Genomic DNA, 18401 nt, shown 5'->3' with positions numbered 1-18401 from the left:
TTTGTGAGAGGTTTAAGTTATATAATTAATTGAAGCTTTCAGAGGTTGGTTTGCTTCTATAAAACTCTACTTCTTCCATCAGTTGCTTCACTTTGGTTTCCAACACGGTTTTGTTGGACTCCAGTTGTGTGATGTATTGTTTTCTCCTGATGCGACACGCCTTCGCTGCTGCCCTGGAGGTGGTAAAAGGCGCATGCAAATTATTAGATAAAATTCTATATTTTGCCCCCAAAAATGTATTATTCAGACTGTGATTCAGACTACTGTGTGTCTCTAAAAATAAGACGTAGTCTTATTTTATTTTTTTCTCTGAAAAGAGGGCTGAGGTTTATTTTCAGAGAAACACGGTATGCCCCTACACTGTAGCCCCACTCTATACAGTAGTTAGCTGCCATGATGTTAGGCCTACATGCTGTATACCTCCCCCTCTGTAGTTCCTCCCCCATACTGTATACATCCCCCTGCAGGTAGTCCCCATACTGTATACCTCCCTCACCCTCTGTAGTTGGCCCACATACCCTCTGTCCTCCCATATTCAATGTCCCCTACTTACCCTTCCTGCCTCCCCTACAGCCTGTGTTTAGCAGGTGGGGTGGACCATAACAGGTCTGCCATTGATTGGCTGATGCTCAGCCACCCAGTGTCATGGTTTTGGTCAGCTGAGTATAACTAGGGCTTATATTTGGAGTAGGGCTTATATTTTAAGCCTACACCCAAAAGCCTGGAAGCCTGAAGCTAGGTCTTAATTGAGAAACATAGTACTCATGAATGGGAACCATCACAGCCTGACTTGAACCCAAAATCTAACTATTTAGTCCAGGAATGGGGGACCTGTAGCCCTCCAGATGTTGCCAAACATGATTCCCATCATGCCTGGACAGCCATAGCTTTTGCTTTGGCTGTCCAGGCATGATTGGAATTGTTGTTTTTTTTAGCAGATGGCGGCCTCCAGGTTCCCCATCCCTGATTTAGGCCAATGCCAAATATAAAGCCTTATACCACTAAATCCTGCCCTATAACACTACAGATCTTTGAGGGCCTTGAAATCTTGCTTTGATTCTAAAGTACAACCACATACTCTTCAAGAAACTTCACATATTCTATGGCAACGACCACAATGAGCGGCCTCCATCTTCACAAAGGCCATGTGGTAATATACCCTTGTAATTCCATGTTAATACAGTGGAGCACAAAGGACTCACAAGTCATGAGAGAGCAAGGCATGATGGGAGAACAAGTTATTTAAACACTGCAGTCCCATAGTCACACAGCGATATTATAAATCAAGCAAAGGAGATAAAAACACCTGTGGTACCTGCTAATACCATGCAATGTAATAAACAACAAATGAAAGACGCCAATATATTGTAAAACAGATAAAATATATATTTTTATTACTTACAAGGCTACAAGAGGTAGGGGAAAAACGTATCCACACTTAGGGGCTGTGTTATCATCTTCTTCACCCTGTAAGTCTTCAGGAGATATTCTAAAGCAGTCAGCAGTCAGCTAAGTGCAATTAAAGCCAAGAACTCTGCTGCCAGTGCTAGGATTCCTAAGGGGTCACCCCATCAGCTAGCTTACCCAGAAGAGGGCCATACGTTCTTAATCGCATGTCACTCCATGCCCACCGACAGCAAAAGACAGACGTTCATCCCCATGGATGCAAGTACTTTTCATCGCCACTCTTACAAGGTGGTCAGAGCACCTCCATTTGAAAACTCAAGGGTCTGGATAAGCCCTTCCCTCAAGTAGCCCACTGACATTTAACCCAAGTCTATATCTAAAGTGAGGTGGTACAGTGCTGCTGCCAGTGATGTTGCTTCACAAGCAGAGAACTTTTGAGTCATGTAGGGTGGTGTTGGTTAACATTGACTTACTGCTATGTGACTTTTTATTGCGTACATCCTACTGTACTTCTAACAAGCTTTTACCTGTTTTTCATTAGTCGCACTATTCTTTTCTTCTGTGCCTCATCTGTTATCTCCCAAGGACTAAGCAAGCTGGAAGCACCAAAAAATAGTCCCTGAGGCAATCCAGTGCCTGCAGCATGTATCTGGTGTGCTAGCATACCTCCTGCGGGACCTGCCATGTTAAAAATGAAGTAATTTACCTTAATAGAAATTTTGATCATTTGTCTCTTGGAGAGATGTACTAGTTGTGGTGTGTCACCTTCATAGCTACCATTACTATCACTATAATTAGGTGCTCCATATAGACAAATATATTATTGGCATTTTACATCACATATCCATATATATACTGAATTATAACAAGAAACCAGCTAACAATTACTACTGATGATGTCATATGCCACCTACAAGGACTAACGCTTCGCAGCTCACTTGTATGAAGAACAACTTTTATCAACTAAACCACTAATGCCCCTTTAATCTATGTTCAAAGAGTTGACATAACCTTTATGGATATGTTAATGCATGTATATCAGAAGTTAAGCAAGAAAAAAAAAAATTATTCAAAGGGGTATTTCACTCAAACATAATTTATGTTGCTGCCCATGATGAGATTAACAATTCTTTCTATGCTATTCAGTCTTCTTTGCTCAGTTCTGAGCTGCTGCTTTCTGCTGAAGACACAAAAAAACTGTCTGAGCTTTTCTCTCCGTTTCCCTCTCCCTTCCGAGACGGCTGATGTAAACAAGTCCCTGGCAGGCTGTATCTGCAACTTTGTGGCTTTTTTGTAATGCTAGGAGGGATAATCTGAGGTCAAGTTGCTGATAAACTCACTGTGATTAATCATCCTGGCACTACAAAGTTGCAGATAGGGACTTGTTTGCTACTCTAAAGGCCCTATTTCACGGGCCGACTATTAGTGCTCGTTTGTTCCTCGTTCACCGATTGCTTCCGCCGCTATTTCACGCGGCAGCAGCAAGCGGGTGAGTCCTGGGGGTGCCGTGGGGAGGTTCGGGGGGGCTGCCCGGGTGATCGCTAGATCACACGTTCCGTTTTTTTCACAGATCCGCCAACTGTTCCATGAAAAAATAGGACAGGTCATAACTCGGACGAGATGACGGCACGCATTTCCCCATAGAAGTCTATGAGATCTGTGTTTTTCACGGATGACACGGATCTGGCATCCGTGCAATCCGTGAAAAACATGGATGTGATGTAATCAGTGTAACTTAAAAAGCTTTAAACAGATCAGTGAAAAACACGGACACGGATACAAAACTGATGCAATCACAGAGGTTTTTTCACGGATCACAGAGGTAGATAGCGGACTTCATCCACGGACCTTGAAAATCACTGAACGTGTGAATAAGGCCATACCTCATAAGGCTATACCTCATGATGTCTTTACAATGCTCTGCTGTGTTGTTCCCATTACGTTGCTTACAATATGAGGAGCTTGATGATTGACAGCTCTGATCAAGGTGATGATGACAATGACACCAGAGCTGCTGGCTGTGGGCAGAGATCTTAGCAACAAAAGATGCACACACAGCACCTGAAGTGGAACAGATGTGGCTGTCTAATGTCCACCGTCTCCGCTCCTGAACATATGATGAAGAATTGGAACACGCTGGAGGGTATTCACTTACAACGTAGCGCACCATGTAGTGAACAGCTACTAAGTTGCCGCCATTTTCCCTACCCTACGACAGCGCAGAGCGTGCAAAATGATTAAAGCAAATGTACCATCATTGCTTTTAAAAAATTTTTTTATATGAGCTGATCAGCCCCAGAGTGGAGATCCTGGTGGTGTGGTCCCTTTTTTGAAGCGCTGCCCAGTTCCTGTGATCAGTACTGTTCTTTTGGCGTGCACCGGCCCAGCTCTATGCTCTAAGAGCCAATTGGCGCCAGCGCGGAAATCCTGGTAGCGTGATCCTTTTTTTTAACAACACCTGGTTTCCACGTTTGGCGATGTTCTTTTGCCATGCAGCGGCCTGGCTCTATGAACTGGGGGCGGGCGCGCCGTCCCCAGTGTGACCACATCCCCTCCCCTCTGTGACGTAGCTCCTTTGATTCTAATGGAGCTGCAGCACAGAGGGGAGGGCAACGGTGCCAAGTGCGTTCTGTGCGTTGAAAGTTTGCGCTAGTGTACTGACAAAGCTGCGCAGCTGTGTCGATACACTAATGCAAACTTTTAAAGAAACAGTATTGGAGATCTTGACATCATAATTAATCATGATGCTGAAAGCTCAGAGGTCGCACATCGTACGTGCACAGACGGGTTTTTGCGGATATGTGCATTGGCCCTTATCCAGAAAAAAAGAGTATAAGGATCTATCAATGTGACATCACACGTGTTTCTGTGAGGAAGGCTGTTCTGCTATCACAAGTAAGTTTAAACTGATCATGCTGCTGTGTCCTCACAAATTTATTTCTGCATGGTAAGCTACTGTGACCTCACAACCATGTTACTGGTAAAAGATAACTTGTGATGTCATAAGTAAATTTCAACTGCTGTCTGTGTATTAGAGGAGAGGTTTGGTAAAAAATCATGATTTTCCAGAAGGCAGGGGCAGGAAGGAATAAACAAGTTCTACTTACCTCTCCATGTTCCTCCGCAGCACTGGCTTACCACTCTGGGGCTCCCGCTGGGCTCCTGCTTCTGAAGGGACATCACAACATGGCTGATGGATTGCTAACTGGGGTAGGACACTGCTTCAGTCACAGATTGGATGGAGGCTGTCCATCAGCTGTGACGACATCACAACTCGGGGGCCCTGGAGCATGTGACGCTGAACTACTGAGGAGGCACGCGGACAGGTAAGTAGAGCTTGTTAATTGTGTTCCTCCCTGCCTCCTGGAAAATCATGATTTTTGACAGAGCTCTCCTTTGGGCAGAGAGTTTTAGTAAGGGTTTTAGTAAATTGTTATGACATTGCTGTAAGGCTATATTCACACATAGTATTTCTGTCAAGTTTTTTGGTCAGTCTTTTTTCAACCTGTGGAACTGACAAGGCAAAATTATAATAGAAAAATCTGCACTGCTTCTGTGTTTTCAACCCACTCCTGGTTTCGGTTGAAAAAAGACTGACCAAAACACTGATGGAAATACTATGTGTGAACACAGTCTAAAGTATTTATAGGCAAATGTTACCTGGAAAACAGATAATTACCTGGGATGAGAACGCCGTTGCCTGGTATGTAAAATGGTGTTCTATCAATTGCATGGCCTACATATGGCCCTGTGGCTCCGGGTACAGAAAGGTCTGGAATGGCTCCGGGCACAGAAGCTCCTGGAGCAGACATGGTGAAGGCCGGAAATCCCTGCATTCCATTAGCTCCTGGGTTGCAAAACAGAATCACCTATCACCTACTGGGACACCTCATGAATTAACAGGAAACTAAAATATTAAACTTTTTCTCATATATATCACGTTACTGCCTGGACGGCTTCTTAATAGATCCTACTCTATTTTAGTACTTAAGCTCTTCCACCTTAAGACTATTTTCACACTACGTATAAGTACGGCCGTTGTTTCCATCGGCAACAACGGCCGTACTTTATGCAGTAAGGAACATTGCCTACATTTCTATAGGATCCCGGCCGGAGCGTATACACATCGTATACGCTCCGGCCGGGATCCCGTGCGGACCCGCAAATAACTGACATGTCAGTTTTCTGCAGCCGCAATTCAATGAATTGTTTACACAATGAAGCCAGCAGCTCTGGCCGCTTGCTTCATTGTGTGCTGTGGGAGGTTCTGATGCGGGCGCACGGATGCGCCCACATCAGAACCCTGCAGCCGGAAAGATAATCCAGTTGGTACTTAAGTGGCGGCCGGGATGATCTGGGCAGAGACCAGCCGTTCCATGACCCGGCCGGGTCACGGAACGGCCGTTCTCATATGTAGTGTGAACATAGCCTAAGGGTGCTAACACACACGACTGATGTGCAGCAGATCAGCAGCAGATTTGATGGTGCAGATTTGATGCTGTGTTCAGTTATTTACATCAGATTTGCTGCGTATCCGCAGCAGAAAATTCCCTGCGATACGGTGTGTGTGTGAAGCTACCCTGATGGTGCGTTTACACAGAGAGATTTATCTGACAGATTTTTGAAGCCAAAGCCAGGAACAGACTATATACAGGGTGCAGGTCATAAGATGATGTGTGTGGGTGCGAGTGGGGGTGAGCGGCGGAATGCGCAGCGGGTGATCCGCCCAGGTTCCTCAGTGTGCACATACCCTAATACACTGGTATCTGTTGTTCAATGAGTAAGACCACCCACTTGACTGCTTAGCTATCTTTTTATTGATGGTTTAGCACCAGGAAAGGCTACAAATATCAAAGGCCAATTATTGTGTCAGTAGCGGCACCCATCGGAGAATCCTCTAGTACTCTGACCCTAACTCCTACTTTACATTAAGGAATTTTATTATAGTCTTTTTGGTTACTTTATATTTACTAAAACCCTGACAGTCTGTCTCACGGACAACTATGACGTCTGCTGTGACATTACAAGTGTGATTCTGTCCAGTAAAGTACTTTGACTACTTTTGTGAGGTAAGCTGATGTGACGTCACAAGTGAGTCTCAGTTGTGCAGTCCTTATTGTTGTCACGCAGAGTAGTTACAGGCAAATGTTAACCAGAAAGCAAAGAATGAAAGGATCCACATTACCTGGCATGAGAACTCCACTGCCTGGTATGTAAAACTGAATCCCATCCCCTGCTCCTTCTCCATATGGCATGGTGGCTACGGGTGTAGAAAGCCCTTGACCGGACATGGTGAGGGTTGGTAATTTTACCATTTTATTTGGTTCTGGGTTGGAAGGTGGAATTACTTTAAAAGAAAAAAATAAAATCAAACAGTCATAACCATATATAAGAACGAAAATCAACTGCTGATCGTCATAAGTGCTGTTACTGTTGCATTGTGGGTAAGTATTCAATTGCTGTATCGAATCTTTGGCTTAATTTTTAGCATCGGGCAGGTTTTATTTAATTCATTCTTGCTTTGACATCTCAAGTGTATTGTCACACAAAGTACTTATTGGCAAACATTAACCCGAAAACCAAGAGTAAGAGGATCCACACTACCTGGCATGAGAACTCCATTTCTTGATATCAGTAATTGAGTGCCATCTCCTGCTTCTCCGACATATGGCACCGTGGCTCCGGGTCTAGAAGGTGCTGGATGGGACATAGCAAGAGATAATAATTCATCCATTGCATTTGCTTCGGGGTTGCAAGGTGGAAAACAAGGATTACCACGCATTAGAGGATTTGACCAGGGAAGGGACGAGGGAGGACAGAGACATTGAGCCTTAGCCCAGTTCCAGATGACCCTGCCTACTTCCCTCAACAGTCCTAGGCCACCGTGGACAACCATAGAAACGGTCCTTTCCTAAAGACCCTATTCCATGGGACGATTATCGGCCGTATACGGCTGATAACGGCTGTTGCGGTCGATAATCGTCCCGTGGAATAGGAGGCAACGATCAGCCGATATCGTTTCGAACATGTTGAAAGTCAAACGACTGGAATAGCAGCAAACTGCTGCCGTCACCACACGGAATAGGAGCGGCGGCAGCAGACCGCCTCTACCCTCTATGGGCTGCCCGAACGATCTAGCGATCACCTAGGCAGCCCCGCTGCACCTGATCGTTGTTTCCATGCCACGGAGCGATAATTGGCCGAATCGGGCGGATTCGTCCGATTACCGCTCCGTGGAATGGGCCTCTAAGGCTACAATAACAACCAAGAACAAAGACAAGACAGACTCACATACAAGGGTGGTCCACGAGCTGGGGTCAAAACCAGAAGCACAGCAAAGCACCAAATCAGGATCCAATAAAGTAGTCAGGAAAAGCCAGGTACAACAATACAGATATAGAGCAACAGGGGCATGGTGAGCACACTTAAGTTAAGACTAATAGCCAGCGTAGCGATCAGGGCAATGAGGCATGCTCCTGCAGCGTGCAGCTACCGGGGCGGGTCTCCAAGGGGCTCGGGGTGCTGCTCCAGACACCAAAGAAGATGTCGCTGGAGTGTGGAGAGGTAAGGATGTTACTGTAAAAGCTGGTAATTCCTCCATTGCATTTGCTTCTTGGTTGCAAAGTGGAAAACAGGAATAACCATGGATTAGACCAAAAATCAATCACTGATCAACATACATGCTGTCTCGGAACTGGGATCTCCACTGTCTGGTATGAACAATTGTATGCCATCCCCTGCTTGTTCTACATATGGCACTGTGGCTCCGGGCGTAGAAAGTCCAGGACTGGGCAAAGTAGAAGCCTGTAATTTGTCCATTCCTTTTGGTTCTGGGTTGCAAAGTGGAAAAGAGGCATAACCATGGATTAAACCAAAAACCAAGTACTGATCAACATAAGTACTGTTCACCTTTTAGGCTTAAGGGGGTAGTCCAGCAAAAAATCCTTTCTTTCACATCAACTGGTGCCAGAGAGAGATCCGTAATTTACTTCTATTAAAAAAATCTTGTTTTCCAGTACTTCTGAGCTGCTGTATGTTCTGCAGGAAGTGGTATATTCTTTTCAGTCTGGAGAGCAGGACAGCTTTTCTATGGGGATTTCTTACTGCTCTGGACAGTTCTTTTCATGGACAGATGTGGCAGCAGAGAGCACTGTGTCAGACTGGAAAGAATACACCACTTTTTGCTGGACATACAGCAGCTGATAAGTACTGGAAGACTTGAGATATTTTAATAGAAGTAAATTACAAATCTCTGGCACTTTCTGACATCAGTTGATTTAAAAGAAAACAAGGTTTTGCTGAACTACCCCTTTAATTTTCAGCATCAGGACAGGTTTTATTTAATTTATTCTTGCCTTGACACCACAAGTGTATTGTCATACAGGGTACACATAGGCAAATGTTCACCTGAAAACAGAGTGAAAGAATCTACATTACCTGGCATAGGAACTCCACTGTCTGGTATGAACAATTGTATGCCATCCCCTGCTTGTTCCACATATGGCACTGTGGCTCCGGGCATAGAAAGTCCTGGACTGGGCAAAGAAGAAGCCTGTAATTTCTCCATTTCATTTGGTTCTGGGTTGCAAGGTGGAAAAGAGGCATAACCATGGATTAGACCAAAAAGCAACCACTGATCAACATAAGTGCTGTTACAAATGCATTGTGGGTAGATCCTTTCTTTTTTATAGCCACTCTTAGACTTAAAGGCGCTGTCCAGCAAAAATATTTTCCTTTCAAATCAACTGATGTCAGAAAGTTATATAGATTTGTAATTTACTTCTATTAAAAAATTTAAAGTCTTCTCATACTTATTAGCTGCTGTATGTCCAGCAGGAAATGTTGTTTTATTGTCAGTCTGACACCCTCCTCTCTGCTGACATCTCTGGCCGAGACAGTCTCGGTTTTCTATGACTCTCAATAGAAAACCTCTCCTGCTCTGGACAGTTCCTGTCTCGGCCAGAGATGTCGGCAGAGAGCACTGTGTCAGACTGAAAATAAAACATTTCCTGCAGGACATACAGCAGCTAATAAGTATGGGAAGACTTGAGATTTTTTTAATAGACGTAAATTACAAATCTATATAACTTTCTGACATCAGTTGATTTGAAAGAAAAATATTTTCGCTGGACAACCCCTTTAATTAGCAGCATCAGGACAGGTTTGATTTCCTTAATTTTTGCCTTGACATCACAAGTGTATTGTCACATAGAGTACATACTGGTAAATGTTAACCAGGAAACAAAGAATGAAGGATCCACATTACCTGGCATGAGAACTCCACTGTCTTGTATGAAATATTGTGTGCCCTCTCCTTCTATGTCTACGTATACCATCGTGCCTCCAGGTGTGGAGAGTCCTGGAATGGACATGGTCAGAGCTGGTAATTCCATCATTTTATTTACTTCTGGGTTACAAGATGGAAAAGAGGCATAAGCATGCATAAGACCAAAAATTAACCACCCATGGACATAAGTGCTGGTACAGCTGCATTGTGGGTAAGTATTGCCTTTCTATATCCAGGTTTGGCCTAAATTTTTCTGCATCAGGATGGGTTTTATTTCATTCTTTCAGCACTGCTGAGAACATCATTAGAATGTTCTTTCTGACATTGACCAACAAAAGATATATATCAAATCTATTGTTAACCCTTAAAGAGGTACTCCACCAATAATCATTTTCTTTCAAATCAACTGGTTTCAGAAAGTTATACAGATTTGTAATTTACTTCTATTTAAAAATCTTGTCTACCAGTACTTATCAGCTGCTGTATGTCCTGCGGGAAATGGTGTATTCTTTCCAGCCATTTTCCCCATAGAAAACCTCTCCTGCTCTGGACGGTTCCTGACATGGACAGAGGTGGCAGCAGAGAGCACTGTGTCAGACTGAAAAGAAAACACCACTTCCTGTAGGACATACAGCAGCTATTGGGTATGGGAAGACTTAAGATTTTTAAATAAAAGTAAATTACAAATCTATATAACTTTCTGAAACCAGTTGATTCGAAAAGGATTTTGGCCAGAGTACCCCTTTAAGGCCTGAAATAGGAAAATTGTCATTTATTTACAGGACACCTCATAGGTCTCCCCACCAACCACTCCATATATGAGCAAGGATTACTCAACATATGGTAAAATGCAGCATCCTGTTTTAGCACATTATTATGGGGGCAGCCATCTTGCTTGAGCAGTTTTTAACAGTATTTAGTGACATGCTTTACAGCAAGAAGTAACCAAACGCTATTCTTTGGGGCAGATTTGTAAGCATGCTCTGTGACCTCCGTGAACTAGGCAGAGGTCATTCTATAGGGGAGGCTGAGCTCCCATTCTCGTCTTCATATTCTGTGCAGATCACCTTCCATCGGCTTTTTCCGTAAAATCGCGGACAGAACAGGAAGTCTCCTTAGTTTTAGGGTTTGGTGGTAAGAATGAATACTGCGAGATTTCTGGATTATTTTATAATATAGACAGTAAAATGCAAAATCCAAACAATTTATAATCTAAAAACCTAATTTAATGGGGTTGGCCATAGTAAATTGCTCAGTGTACAGTATTGGTAAGTGTAGTCACTGTATATACTGACAGCAGCTTCCTGTGTACCTCATAGAGCTAATATCTGACTCCCCTCCCCCTGGCTGTGCTGCCCTGCTCTCTGGTGAGGCTGTCCATAAGATGGCCGACAGGGAGGAGCATGTGACCATGCCCCACCCCCCAGTGTCCACCACTGAGCCTGTATATGCCTATGGAGCACACCGGGGGGCGGGGCATGATCACATGCTCCTCCATGTCAGCCATTTTATGGACAGACGTACCACAGGGCAGGACAGCCCAGCCTGGAGGAAGATAGTCTGATTTTAGCTTTTTGAGGTACATAATGGCTCATTTTCTGATGACACATTCCCTTTAATTCATATCCTATGAAGATTTACACATCTAGTGAGAATACTACCTGTTAAAGGATGCAATTGTTCCGGACAACCCATGGTAGGGGAGGTGGACAGGGTCTCGTTCTTCTCCTTCTGAATAGTACATGGGACTGGAGAATCTTTAGTGGATGTTTTCTTCAATATGCTCCTGAATGACAAATAGCTATTTACAATACAAAGCCTCCTAGCAATCCTTTTCCCACGTCTGTGTACACAGCTCTCAGAACGAGACAGACATAGAATGATGGCCTCCTCCGGTGTCCTTCGGCAGGAGAGGTTATAGAATGTAGGAATATAGGCTCTGTAGATGACTATTGTCCGTATACTTTCTATTCAGCCCTTTCCACTAGCTTTCTAGCCTAGTCAATGGCATCTAAACTGTAATGGTCCAGTATTTCTGCATAAGTGCTTTCAGCATATGTTTCCCTGTTACTGTATATTGATATACTTTTGCCATAAAGGGGCACTCCAGCACAAAAAAATAAAAAAATTAAATAATTTTTTTTCAGATCAACTGGTGTTAGAAAGTTTTCCAGATTTGTAAGTCTTCCAATACTTATCAGCTGCTGGTTGTCCTGTAGGAGGTAGTGTATTCTCTCCAGTCTGACACAGTGCTCTCTGCTGCCACCTCTGTCCATGAGAGGAACTGTCCAGAGCAGGAGCTGTTTTCTATGAGGATTTGATACTGTTCTGGACAGTTCCTGTTACGGATAGACGTGGCAGCAGAGAGCATTGTGTCAGACTGGAAATAATCTGCCACTTCCTGCAGAGCATACAGCAGTTTATAAGTACTGGAAAACTTGAGATTTTTTTTTATTAAGTAAATTACAAATCTATATAACTTCCTGATACCAGTTAAAGTATTTTTTTTTTCCACTGGAGTACCCCTTTAACTGTATTGAAAAGTATATTCGACTATGATTTTATCCATTTCTGACTAATATCTGTCACAAATGCAATTGGTCATGCTGGATTTTTTCGAGGTTTTCTCTCTCTATAGCGTGATCAGTCGACCTCTCCGCACTCTGCACAAGACCTTATTATGCTATACTTTCTTTTAACTGTGTATAATCCGTCTGACACACTGATGGAGCAATGTATGGCTAGGTTCACACTATGTACAGTAAAAATGACGGACAACTTTGATAACAAAGGCTGTCATTGTGCAAATAACAGCCATTATTTTTTTTAAATAACGGACGTTATTTGCACAATGCTGGCCGTTGTTCTGAAGGAAGGACGTCAATTTTACATGGTGTGAACCTTGCCTGTGACTGATCCAATTCTTATGAACATTCCCACCGTTAGTTAGAATTTAGATGAATGACACCTTCCATCTCAACTATAATGTTTGCTAGAATCAGGCATGTTGAAATCCAGGTGCCTAACCCTTATGCCCCCTGACATCCAGCGAAAATCTTTTTTTTTTTTTCAAATCAACTGGTTTCAGAAAGTTATATAGATTTGTAATTTACTTCTATTTAAAAATCTCAAGTCTTCCAGTACTTATCAGCTGCTGTATGTCCTACAGGAAGTGGTGTTTTACTTCCACTCTGACAAAGTGCTCTCTGCTGCCACCTCTGTCCATGTCAGGAACTGTCGAGATCAGAAGCAAATCCCGATAGAAAAATTCTCCTGCTCTGGACAGTTTCTGACATGGAGAGAGGTGACAGCAGAGAGCACTGTTTCTGACCGAAAAGAAAACATTTCCAGCAGGACATACAGCAACTGATAAGTATGCAAAGACTGCAGATTTCTAAATAGAAGTAACATACAAATCTATATAACTTTCTGAAACCAGTTGATTTGAATCCCCCCCGGAGTACCCCTTTAAACTTCACTCATTCTACTTACTTCAGTAGACGCCCTTGTCTCTTCCTGCTTTTAGCTACTTTAGGTGATGAGTCTATGACCTCCCAGGGTTCCAATATTTTTACCTACAAAACGCAATGTAGAAAATTACAGACTTTCTTTTCCCACTGTGTGTTACATATTGTGTCACTGACAGTGTAGTAATATTATACTATAGTTGGAGCCTGTTACATATGGCGGCACAGTGGTAACATCCTTACCCGGGAGCCATATGCATTGCGTCACAGAGTTCTCCCCTAGAAGCTAAAACTTGGAGGTAGTGCTAAACAGGTATACATTTATCTATGGAGTTCTGCTATGAAGTAGAGTGACATGCATACATTAAAGGGGAGATCCAGCTGAAATGATCTTAATGTCATAAATAAAGGCGCCATCTCAAATTTTTAGTTGTCCCTTAGTTAGTGTATTCTAGCTTCTATGATGTCCGCTATACACATAGAAGTATACTATGGTATACCCTGAGAAGCTGCAGCAGGATGGAGGACATTATGGAGCAGTGCTTAGCAGTGTAAGCATAGAATCAACCCTGTGAGATCTGATACTCAATGAAAGCTCCTGCAGTCTCTCCGTAGTTCTCTGTCTGCTTCTGGCTTTCGCCAGCCATCACCCCCCCTCCCAATAGAAGGTTACCACCCCTTTGACAATTTATAAACTGCAGCAATATCCTGAGTTTTAATAGAATTTTCACCTAAGATTAAAATATTATCCAAAGTAAGAGCAGCGGTGTATGGTTAGTGATTACAGAGATCTAACCATTTACCTGTTATCTTGGGACGGTCACTATAACATACCCCGGTATACTAAATACACAATGAAATGGTCTGGGAATATGTGAAAGCAGAATTACCTTTTTTTCACGGCCAACAGGAGTCAGAGAAACCACGTCGATGAAATCACAATCAAAATCAGGGACAAGAATCCCTTCAGTCTGTGAGACTTCAGAGTCCATGGTCACCGACCTGATGCAAAGAAAACAACAAAAAAACACACCAAACATTATCACAGCAATATATTGAATCATCATAAATCAGGAATGTCAAACTGCAGCCCTCAGCTGGTGCAAAAATACAATTCAAGTCATGTCTGGACAGCCAAAGCTTGACAGTGAGGTCGTCAGTAGAGATGAGGGAACCGGGTTCGGGTTCGAGTCGATCCGAACCCGAACATTCGGCATTTGATTAGCGGTGGCTGCTGAACTTGGATAAAGCTCTAAGGTTGTCATGGAAAACATGGATACAGCCAATGACTATATCCATGATTTCCACATAGCCTTACGGCTTTATCCAACTTCAGCAGCCACCGCTAATCAAATGCCAAAAGTTCAGGTTCGGATGGACTTGAGCATTCTCGAGGTTCGCTCATCTCTAGTCGTCAGCAATTTAACCTCAGATTAACCCTCCCGGCATTACAGAGTGCAGAGACAGGCGACGCGGAAGCTGTTTACATGATCCTTCTCAGAAGGAAGGGTGGAGGAGGAGGGAAATCTGAGTGGAGACGGAGTGAACAGCTCATGCACAGTTTTTTGTGTCTTCATCAGAAAGCAACAGCTCAGAACTGGGGGAAGGAGACTGAAAAGTTAATGACAAGTATGGAAGGTATGGTTAGTCTCCAGGAGAGGGGGTGATTCAACCATGGGCGATATATAATAAAGGCCATCTAGGCTATCGCTCAGGGCCCTGAGCTCCAGGGGGCCCAGTCAAATTTCCCCCATTATAACACCGCTGCACACACCTCTGCTCATGGCCGGCCAATTCCCCCCCCCCCCCCTCCCATTGATCTATAGTACAACCCTACGCTCCCTCCCCAAACAGGGTAGCGGTCGCGTTGGACGGCCAGGCCAAGTGGTGCATGCTTGTTGGCGAGGATTAGCCCCCACGGTGTGAACATGCGTCTACCGCAATACGTGTCATATACGTCTCTATATATGTGTCTATATTACTGTTCTCTAACCTGTGCCTCTCCAAATGGTGCAAACCTACCACTCCCAGCATGGAAGATGACGGTAGTTGTAGTTTTTGCACCAGCTGGAGTGATACAGTTGGGGAACCCCAGAGGGATAGAGAGAGAGATACAGAAACCTGATGGATCCTGGTGTTTACAGATCTGTGCTGGGTCGGTTTTGACTAGAAAGTAGATGAGTGCGCACAGTGTTGGACTGGCCCACGAGAGGACAGGAGAATCCTCCGATGGGCCCCCAGCTTTAGAACCTGAGCAAACACTGACTGACATGTTGTTTCTCACTGGTTCTTCATTGGTGGGCCCCCAGGATTATTTCCTCTGGTGGGCCCCAGATACCCCAGTCTGACACTGAGTGTGCATGGTATACAGGGTGGTTAGCGGGGTGCATTGTTAGCAGGGTGGGGGCAGAGCTAAAGGGGGCGTAGTTTGCCTTGAGTCAATAATTTTTGAACAGCACAAGGCCTGTGGGACACTCAATCCGCCCTTGGATTCAACATGTATTTTACTTAACCCAACGACCCCTTAAAGGGGTTGTTAACTCAGAAATGCTTTCTTTAAAAGCAACTGGTGCCAGAAATTTGTAATTTACTTCTATTAAAAAAAATCTTATGTCTTCCAGTACTTATCAGCTGCTGTATATCCTGTAGAAAGTGGTGTATTTCTTGCAGTCTGGAGAGCAGGAAAGGTTTTCTATGGGGATTTGCTATTGCTCTGGACAGTTCCTGACATGGACAGAGGTGGCAGCAGAGAGCACTGTGTCAGACTGGAAAGAAGACACCACTTCCTGCAGGACATCCAGCAGCTGATAAGTACTGGAAGACCGGAGATTTTTTTTTTTTTTAAAGAAGTAAATTACAAATATCTGGCACTTTCTGGCACCTGTTGATTTGAAAGAAAAAATATTTTGGTCAACTGTCCCTTTGATGTCTCTCAATTACAGACAGGGGCATGTGGAGAAGAGGTAGAAATCGGCATTCGTGACACCATGGAACATCCCCCTGGATACGTCATTTACACGTTTATAAGAATGCCGTTTTTTCAGGGTACGGACTGAAATGTAGATACAAAAAGGTCCATTGGCGGATGCTGGCTGTTTATGCCATTTTTTTGTTTGTTTTTAATACTTTATTTTTGTTTTCAAAAGAACTTTGCATATTATTATAGAACAATTCCTGACTACTCAGCCTTCACTAATGTCTGCTTGCATGTTAGTATTATAATAGACATTACACTTGGGGAAGCTGTCTGTGTCAGTAGCGCAGCAGCCTGAGCACCACGAGTAGAGATTGACAGCTATCCCCGCTCACCCTGCCCCCTGCTGCCCTGGCTGCAGCACTACAGACACAGGCAGCTTCTCCAAGTGCTGGGACACGACTTGTGTAGTGCCTGACACAGCCATATATCTATATATATCTATATATATATATCTATATCTATATATATATATATATATATATATATATATTTACAACTTTAAAAAAATGTAAAAAAAATAAATAAATTATTCGATAGAATACCCCTTTATCTCAATCAGACCATGCAACTGCTACAGGGCCATAGGAACCAATCAGATCTCAGCTATCATTTTTGAGAGGCCTTTTTAAAAATGAAAGCTGGGATCTGATTGGCTGCCATGGGCAATGACTCCACTGTATTAATGGGTCTCCCCATTTATTTTTTAGCGTTCCCAGAACACTGCCCCTGTAGATCTCCTTCCTTTGTAAAACTACAACTCTCATGTCTACGATGGGAGTTGTAGTAGTTGGAACTGGTGGAGAGCCGCTGGTTGGGGAACACTGTCCTAGTTAACAGCGCAGGTGTCTGGGATCAGGGCTCCCCCTGGCGGAGGAGAAGGTACACTGCATCCTCACCCCGTGTGGGAACTTACCGGGACTGTCACTAGTATACACGTAACCGTTACGTCACTGATGGGCGGAGTCGTGGGGGCTGGACTAGTATATACGCAGGCGGTACGTCAGCTGTGGGGGAGGTGTAGATACGGGGGTGTGAGGGCTGAGCCTCCGGTCCCAGGAGCCGGGGGGATGGGGGTCTCACCGAGACTGGCACAGTAACAGCAACTGCTGGGGCACGGCGTCAGTTATTGCCATGGTAACCGGCCGCGCGCAGGCTCTAGGCTGATGACGTCACGCTCTGTGACACATAGTGACGACACCTCTGTGGGAATATAATGGGAGTTGTAGTTTCTCACACAATAGCTGTACACAATAGTCTGTTACCTTTATAAACCATATAGAGAAGTGTTATATTGGCATGGCCTCTTATAGTGAGTGACAGGGTGACATAGCTTCTTATAGTCAGTGACGGTGGCATGGCCTCTTATAGTCAGTGACAGGGTGGCATGGCCTCATAGTCAGTGACAGGGTGGCATGACTTATAGTCAGTGACAGGGTGACATAGCTTCTTATAGTCAGTGACGGTGGCATGACTTATAGTCAGTGACAGGGTGGCATGGCCTCTTATAGTCAGTGACAGGGTGGCATGACTTATAGTCAGTGACAGGGTGTCATAGCCTCTTATAGTCAGTGACAGGGTGGCATGACTTATAGTCAGTGACAGGGTGGCATGGCCTCTTATAGTCAGTGACAGGGTGACATGGCCTCTTATAGTCAATGACAAGGTGGCATGACTTATAGTCAGTGACAGGGTGGCATGGCCTCTTATAGTCAGTGACAGGGTGGCATGACTTATAGTCAGTGACAGGGTGACATGGCCTCTTATAGTCAGTGACAGGGTGACATGGCCTCTTATAGTCAGTGACAAGGTGGCATGACTTATAGTCAGTGACAGGGTGGCATGGCCTCTTATAGTCAGTGACAGGGTGGCATGACTTATAGTCAGTGACAGGGTGACATGGCCTCTTATAGTCAGTGACAGGGTGGCATGGCCTCTTATAGTCAGTGACAGGGTGGCATGGCCTCTTATAGTCAGTGACAGGGTGACATGGCCTCTTATAGTCAGTGACAAGGTGGCATTACTTATAGTCAGTGACAGGGTGGCATGGCCTCTTATAGTCAGTGACAGGGTGGCATGACTTATAGTCAGTGACAGGGTGACATGGCCTCTTATAGTCAGTGACAGGGTGACATGGCCTCTTATAGTCAGTGACAAGGTGGCATGACTTATAGTCAGTGACAGGGTGGCATGGCCTCTTATAGTCAGTGACAGGGTGGCATGACTTATAGTCAGTGACAGGGTGACATGGCCTCTTATAGTCAGT

General features: G+C 44.2%; 1 protein-coding gene across 2 annotated transcripts; it reads right to left on the bottom strand.

Moving 5' to 3' along the window:
• Positions 1-17282, bottom strand: LOC138784823 (transcription factor JunD-like). 2 transcript variants are annotated; one of them, XM_069960516.1, is made up of 12 exons: positions 17052-17282; positions 14052-14163; positions 13187-13269; positions 11356-11480; positions 9674-9814; positions 8845-8985; positions 8088-8237; positions 7012-7104; positions 6593-6754; positions 5087-5254; positions 1935-2085; positions 1-173 (listed from the first exon to the last, which is right to left on the bottom strand). In XM_069960516.1, exons 2-12 carry the CDS (start codon positions 14151-14153, stop codon positions 26-28), a joined length of 1464 nt encoding a protein of 487 aa, XP_069816617.1. In that variant the 5' UTR covers positions 14154-14163; positions 17052-17282; the 3' UTR covers positions 1-25. The 2 variants fall into 2 exon arrangements, with proteins under 2 accessions (XP_069816617.1, XP_069816618.1); XM_069960517.1 differs by having other exon boundaries at positions 9674-9766; positions 17052-17281.
• Between the last annotated feature and the right edge of the window lie 1119 nt (positions 17283-18401).

The sequence above is a fragment of the Dendropsophus ebraccatus genome, chromosome 2 (genome assembly GCF_027789765.1).
Source record: "Dendropsophus ebraccatus isolate aDenEbr1 chromosome 2, aDenEbr1.pat, whole genome shotgun sequence".
Classification (NCBI taxonomy): Eukaryota; Metazoa; Chordata; class Amphibia; order Anura; family Hylidae; genus Dendropsophus; species Dendropsophus ebraccatus.
Note: the sequence above shows the minus strand (reverse complement) of the source record. Positions and strands in the feature narration are given on the sequence as shown.